General features: G+C 45.3%; 1 protein-coding gene across 1 annotated transcript in view; it reads right to left on the reverse strand.

Moving 5' to 3' along the window:
* The window catches only part of greb1 (growth regulating estrogen receptor binding 1), a 46,575-nt gene that overhangs the window by 23,479 nt on the left and 15,596 nt on the right, over window positions 1-7,500 (reverse strand). Inside the window, 4 exon segments of the mRNA XM_087793103.1 lie at window positions 1,437-1,556; window positions 1,616-1,880; window positions 6,409-6,512; window positions 6,576-6,977. Of these exon segments, the coding sequence (XP_087649229.1) occupies window positions 1,437-1,556; window positions 1,616-1,880; window positions 6,409-6,512; window positions 6,576-6,977 (891 nt within the window).

The following is a 7,500-nucleotide window of genomic DNA, read 5'->3' on the forward strand; positions in this document are numbered from 1 at the left end:
AGTATATATGTGTAGTATTATCCAGTACTTGAATCTGGTGTTGTGATAGTGTAGTAACAAGTATATATGTGTAGTATTGTCCAGTACTTGACTCTGGTGTTGTGATAGTGTAGTAACAAGTATATATGTGTAGTATTGTCCAGTACTTGACTCTGGTGTTGTGATAGTGTAGTAACAAGTATATATGTGTAGTATTGTCCAGTACTTGACTCTGGTGTTGTGATAGTGTAGTAACAAGGATATATGTGTAGTATTGTCCAGTACTTGACTCTGGTGTTGTGATAGTGTAGTAACAAGTATATATGTGTAGTATTGTCCAGTACTTGACTCTGGTGTTGTGATAGTGTAGTAACAAGTATATATGTGTAGTATTGTCCAGTACTTGACTCTGGTGTTGTGATAGTGTAGTAACAAGTATTTATGTGTAGTATTGTCCAGTACTTGACTCTGGTGTTGTGATAGTGTAGTAACAAGTATATATGTGTAGTATTGTCCAGTACTTGACTCTGGTGTTGTGATAGTGTAGTAACAAGTATATATGTGTAGTATTATCCAGTACTTGACTCTGGTGTTGTGATAGTGTAGTAACAAGTATATATGTGTAGTATTGTCCAGTACTTGACTCTGGTGTTGTGATAGTGTAGTAACAAGTATATATGTGTAGTATTGTCCAGTACTTGACTCTGGTGTTGTGATAGTGTAGTAACAAGTATATATGTGTAGTATTGTCCAGTACTTGACTCTGGTGTTGTGATAGTGTAGTAACAAGTATATATGTGTAGTAGTGTCCAGTACTTGACTCTGGTGTTGTGATAGTGTAGTAACAAGTATATATGTGTAGTATTGTCCAGTACTTGACTCTGGTGTTGTGATAGTGTAGTAACAAGTATATATGTGTAGTATTGTCCAGTACTTGACTCTGGTGTTGTGATAGTGTAGTAACAAGTATATATGTGTAGTATTGTCCAGTACTTGACTCTGGTGTTGTGATAGTGTAGTAACAAGTATATATGTGTAGTATTGTCCAGTACTTGACTCTGGTGTTGTGATAGTGTAGTAACAAGTATATATTTGTAGTATTGTCCAGTACTTGACTCTGGTGTTGTGATAGTGTAGTAACAAGTATATATGTGTAGTATTGTCCAGTACTTGACTCTGGTGTTGTGATAGTGTAGTAACAAGTATATATGTGTAGTATTGTCCAGTACTTGACTCTGGTGTTGTGATAGTGTAGTAACAAGTATATATGTGTAGTATTGTCCAGTACTTGACTCTGGTGTTGTGATAGTGTAGTAACAAGTATATATGTGTAGTATTGTCCAGTACTTGACTCTGGTGTTGTGATAGTGTAGTAACAAGTATATATGTGTAGTATTGTCCAGTACTTGACTCTGGTGTTGTGATAGTGTAGTAACAAGTATATATGTGTAGTATACCTTGCCCGAGGGCACTGCAGCAGTGGAGCAGCTCCTGGCTAGCTGGGCTGCAGAGCTGCAGAGCGACCTCGACCTCTGACCTCAACATGTCCTCAGCCAGAGCGCGACACTGACGCCTCCCTGAAGCACAAACACGTCAGTGTGTTGCTCAGCGGCAGCGGCAGCAGCAGGACTCGCACCAGCGACCAGAACACACGACTGCAGCTCCTGCGCCGGCGGCGCCGCCAGGATCACGATGAAGCTGGTGTCCATGAAGTCTCCGTCCTTCAGCCGGACCAGGGTCTGCTGCAGGAGCTGAGCCAGAGGACTCTGCTCCGCCAGCACCACCACAGCGCCCCCGCTGGACGACACCGCCAACTGCGCCAACCAGGGTAGCTGTGCCGGGGTCACGACCTGCTGGCTGTGGGGGGGCAGAGAGTGATGTGGAGGAGGGACGCCAGAGTTCTGTGAGAGAAGATACACACTTTAACACACACTTTAACACACACTTTAACATATGTAGTCATGAGTCATAGTCAGAGTCAGAGTCATGAGTCAGAGTCATGAGTCAGAGTCAGAGTCATGAGTCAGAGTCATGAGTCAGAGTCATGAGTCATGAGTCAGAGTCATGAGTCATGAGTCAGAGTCATGAGTCATGAGTCAGAGTCATGAGACTTTAACACACACTTTAACATATACACACTTTACCACACGCTTTAACATATACACACTTTAACATATACACACTTTAACACACGCTTTAACACATACACACTTTAACATATACACACTTTAACACACGCTTTAACACACGTTTTAACATATACACACTTTAACACACGCTTTAACACACGTTTTAACATATACACACTTTAACACACGCTTTAACACACACTTTAATACATACACACTTTAACATATACACACTTTAACACACACTTTAACAGATACACATTTTAACAAAATACAACGTTTATATAAAGTATATATATATATATTATAATATATTTATGTATAAATATATATATATATACATACAGTATATGAACAGTTTATGTATATATGTGTGTTTATATAAAGTATATATATATATATTATATAATATATATATGTATAAATATATATATATATACAGTAAATGAACAGTATATCCATATGTGTGTGTTTATATAAGGTATATATATCTACAGTATATGTTTACTTTGTTACATGTATTGTTTACTTTGAACGACTCAACAAACACACTGTGAACGACAACAAAGAGCCATGAGTCAGAGTCAGAGTCATGAGTCAGAGCCATGAGTCATGAGTCATGAGTCAAAGTCAGAGTCATGAGTCATGAGTCATGAGTCAGAGTGATGAGTCATGAGTCATGAGTCAAAGTCAGAGTCATGAGTCATGAGTCATGAGTCAGAGCCATAAGTCAGAGTCATGAGTCAGAGTCATGAGTCATGAGTCATGAGTCATGAGTCATGAGTCATGAGTCAAAGTCAGAGTCATGAGTCATGAGTCATGAGTCAAAGTCAGAGTCATGAGTCATGAGTCATGAGTCAGAGCCATAAGTCAGAGTCATGAGTCAGAGACATGAGCCATGAGTCATGAGTCAAAGTCAGAGTCATGAGTCATGAGTCATGAGTCAAAGTCAGAGTCATGAGTCATGAGTCATGAGTCATGAGTCAGAGCCATAAGTCAGAGTCATGAGTCAGAGTCATGAGTCATGAGTCATAGTCATGAGTCAGAGTCAGAGTCAGAGTCAGAGTCATGAGTCAGAGTCATGAGTCAGAGTCAGAGTCATAGTCATGAGTCAGAGTCAGAGCCATGAGTCAGAGTCATGAGTCAGAGTCATGAGTCAGAGTCAGAGTCATGAGTCATGAGTCAGAGTCATGAGTCATGAGTCATGAGTCATGAGTCATGAGTCATGAGTCATGAGTCAGAGTCATGAGTCAGAGCCATAAGTCATGAGTCAGAGTCATGAGTCAGAGTCATGAGTCAGAGTCATGAGTCATGAGTCAGAGTCAGAGTCATGAGTCAGAGTCATGAGTCATGAGTCAGAGTCAGAGTCATGAGTCATGAGTCATGAGTCATGAGTCATGAGTCAGAGTCATGAGTCAGAGCCGTGAGTCAGAGTCATGAGTCAGAGTCATGAGTCAGAGTCATGAGTCAGAGTCAGAGTCAGAGTCATAGTCATAGTCATAGTCAGAGTCATGAGTCAGAGTCATGAGTCATGAGTCATAGTCATGAGTCAGAGTCAGAGTCATAGTCAGAGTCATGAGTCAGAGTCATGAGTCAGAGTCATGAGTCATGAGTCATAGTCAGAGTCATGAGTCAGAGTCATGAGTCAGAGTCATAGTCAGAGTCATGAGTCAGAGTCAGAGCCGTGAGTCAGAGTCAGAGTCATGAGTCATGAGTCATGAGTCATGAGTCATAGTCAGAGTCATGAGTCATGAGTCATGAGTCAGAGCCGTGAGTCAGAGTCATGAGTCAGAGTCATGAGTCAGAGTCATGAGTCATGAGTCATGAGTCATGAGTCATGAGTCATAGTCAGAGTCATGAGTCAGAGTCAGAGCCGTGAGTCATAGTCAGAGTCAGAGCCGTGAGTCAGAGTCATGAGTCATGAGTCATAGTCAGAGTCAGAGTCATGAGTCAGAGTCATGAGTCATGAGTCAGAGTCATAGTCAGAGTCATGAGTCATGAGTCAGAGTCATGAGTCAGAGTCATGAGTCAGAGTCAGAGCCGTGAGTCAGAGTCAGAGCCGTGAGTCAGAGTCATGAGTCATGAGTCAGAGTCATGAGTCAGAGTCAGAGCCGTGAGTCAGAGCCGTGAGTCAGAGTCATGAGTCATGAGTCAGAGTCATGAGTCATGAGTCAGTCATGAGTCAGAGTCATGAGTCAGAGTCATGAGTCAGAGTCAGAGTCATGAGTCATGAGTCAGAGTCAGAGTCAGAGTCATGAGTCAGAGCCGTGAGTCAGAGTCATGAGTCAGAGTCATGAGTCAGAGTCAGAGTCATGAGTCATGAGTCAGAGTCATGAGTCATGAGTCATAGTCAGAGTCAGAGTCAGAGTCATGAGTCAGAGTCATGAGTCAGAGACGTGAGTCAGAGCCGTGAGTCATGAGTCAGAGTCAGAGCCGTGAGTCAGAGTCATGAGTCATGAGTCAGAGTCATGAGTCATAGTCAGAGTCATGAGTCATAGTCAGAGTCATGAGTCAGAGTCATGAGTCAGAGTCAGAGCCGTGAGTCAGAGTCAGAGCCGTGAGTCATGAGTCAGTCATGAGTCAGAGTCATGAGTCAGAGTCAGAGCCGTGAGTCAGAGCCGTGAGTCAGAGCCGTGAGTCAGAGTCATGAGTCATGAGTCAGAGTCATGAGTCAGAGTCATGAGTCATGAGTCAGAGCCGTGAGTCAGAGTCATGAGTCAGAGTCATGAGTCAGAGTCATGAGTCAGAGTCATGAGTCATGAGTCAGAGTCATGAGTCAGAGTCATGAGTCAGAGCCGTGAGTCAGAGTCATGAGTCAGAGTCATGAGTCATGAGTCATGAGTCAGAGTCAGAGTCAGAGTCAGAGTCATGAGTCAGAGTCAGAGTCATGAGTCATGAGTCAGAGTCAGAGTCAGAGTCATGAGTCAGAGTCATGAGTCAGAGACATGAGACATGAGTCATGAGTCAGAGTCATGAGTCATGAGTCAGAGTCAGAGTCAGAGTCATGAGTCAGAGTCAGAGTCATGAGTCATGAGTCAGAGTCAGAGTCAGAGTCATGAGTCAGAGTCATGAGTCAGAGTCATGAGTCATGAGTCAAAGTCATGAGTCAGAGTCATGAGTCAGAGTCATGAGTCAGAGTCAGAGCCGTGAGTCAGAGTCAAAGCCGTGAGTCATGAGTCATGAGTCAGAGTCATGAGTCAGAGTCAGAGCCGTGAGTCAGAGCCGTGAGTCAGAGTCATGAGTCATGAGTCAGAGTCATGAGTCAGAGTCAGAGCCGTGAGTCAGAGCCGTGAGTCAGAGTCAGAGCCGTGAGTCAGAGCCGTGAGTCAGAGTCATGAGTCAGAGTCGTGAGTCAGAGTCATGAGTCAGAGTCATGAGTCAGAGTCATGAGTCAGAGACATGAGTCATGAGTCAGAGACATGAGACATGAGTCATGAGTCAGAGTCAGAGTCATGAGTCAGAGTCATGAGTCAGAGACGTGAGTCAGAGCCGTGAGTCAGAGCCGTGAGTCATGAGTCAGAGTCAGAGCCGTGAGTCAGAGTCAGAGTCATGAGTCATGAGTCATGAGTCAGAGTCATGAGTCATAGTCAGAGTCAGAGTCATGAGTCATAGTCAGAGTCAGAGCCGTGAGTCAGAGTCAGAGCCGTGAGTCATGAGTCAGAGTCATGAGTCAAAATCAGAGCCGTGAGTCAGAGCCGTGAGTCATGAGTCATGAGTCAGAGTCATGAGTCAGAGTCATGAGTCAGAGTCATGAGTCAGAGTCAGAGCCGTGAGTCAGAGTCATGAGTCAGAGTCATGAGTCATGAGTCAGAGTCATGAATCAGAGTCAGAGTCATGAGTCAGAGTCATGAGTCAGAGTCATGAGTCAGAGTCAGAGTCATGAGTCATGAGTCATGAGTCATGAGTCATGAGTCATGAGTCAGAGTCATGAGTCAGAGTCAGAGTCAGAGTCATGAGTCAGAGTCATGAGTCATGAGTCAGAGTCATGAGTCAGAGTCATGAGTCAGAGTCAGAGTCATGAGTCACAGTCATGAGTCAGAGACGTGAGTCAGAGCCGTGAGTCATGAGTCAGAGTCATGAGTCAGAGTCAGAGTCAGAGCCGTGAGTCAGAGTCATGAGTCATGAGTCATGAGTCATGAGTCAGAGTCATGAGTCAGAGCCGTGAGTCAGAGCCGTGAGTCAGAGCCGTGAGTCAGAGCCGTGAGTCAGAGTCAGAGCCGAGAGTCAGAGCCGTGAGTCAGAGTCAGAGCCGTGAGTCAGAGTCAGAGCCGTGAGTCAGAGTCGCTGAGGAAAGACTCGCCTCCGGTCGGCTCTGGAAGTGACGCACGCGACTCAAGTGCGACTCACGCCAGGACCTCATGAGGATCTGCTCCAGGTCTGGGATCAGAGGAACCTGGTCTGGACCTGCAGCAGAGAGGACGTCATGTTGCTGTGGACCGGCGGGGTCAGGGGTCAGGGGTCGCTCACCCAGCTGCACCAGGTAGTGGACCGTGAGCAGGATCTGCATCTCTGCCGACAGGGGTCTGATGGCAGGAGGTCCCGAGTCCTGGTAGAACCTGGGCAGCGTCTGGAGGCTCATGAAGCAGGTCTGCAGCACGGACGTGACCAGGACCTCGCTCACGTTTCCTCGCAGCTCAGGGAAGGTTCCGTGACCTTTGAAGACCACCGGCTGCAGACCACAGGTGAGGAGCAGCTGCTCGGGCACCTGCACAGGTGAGGAGCCTCCAGAGGTCTCACCTGCTCCACCTCTGGACGCCGTGGTGAGGGACGTCCTGGACGAGGAGGGTGGAGACTTCAGCGGGTCCTGCTGCCCGTCAGGTGACCAGCCTTTGTGCCGCTTCTTAGGAGGTCCAGCAGTGGTCAGTGGCGCTGCAGTGAGAGGATCAGAAGGAGGAGATCAAAGGTCCAGACGAGGACCATAAAAGACAGGAAGAAGGTTTATGACGAGCAGGAAGAGAGAAGAACAAGAAGAACAAGAAGAACAAGAAGACAAAAGACGTGTCGACTCAGACACCTGCTTGACCTTTGACCTGTCAAGGAGCTCCATGAAGCGCAGTGACTGGTGTGTGACACTAGGAGGCGCCAGAACAACATGGAACATCAATACTGAACAGAAACACACATCGATCGATAATCAAGACCATTGATCTCTTTAAGGGCAATGATGTCATAATGATGTCATGATGATGTCATGATGATGTCATGATGATGTCATAATGATGTCATGATGATGTCATGATGATGTCATGATGATGTCATGATGATGTCATGATGATGTCATGATGATGTCATGATGATGTCATGATGATGTCATGATGATGTCATGATGATGTCATAATGATGTCATGATGATGTCATGATGATGTCATGATGATGTCATAATGATGTCATG

This window comes from Callionymus lyra, chromosome 6, assembly GCF_982586985.1.
Source record: "Callionymus lyra chromosome 6, fCalLyr1.hap1.1, whole genome shotgun sequence".
In the NCBI taxonomy this organism is placed as follows: Eukaryota; Metazoa; Chordata; class Actinopteri; order Syngnathiformes; family Callionymidae; genus Callionymus; species Callionymus lyra.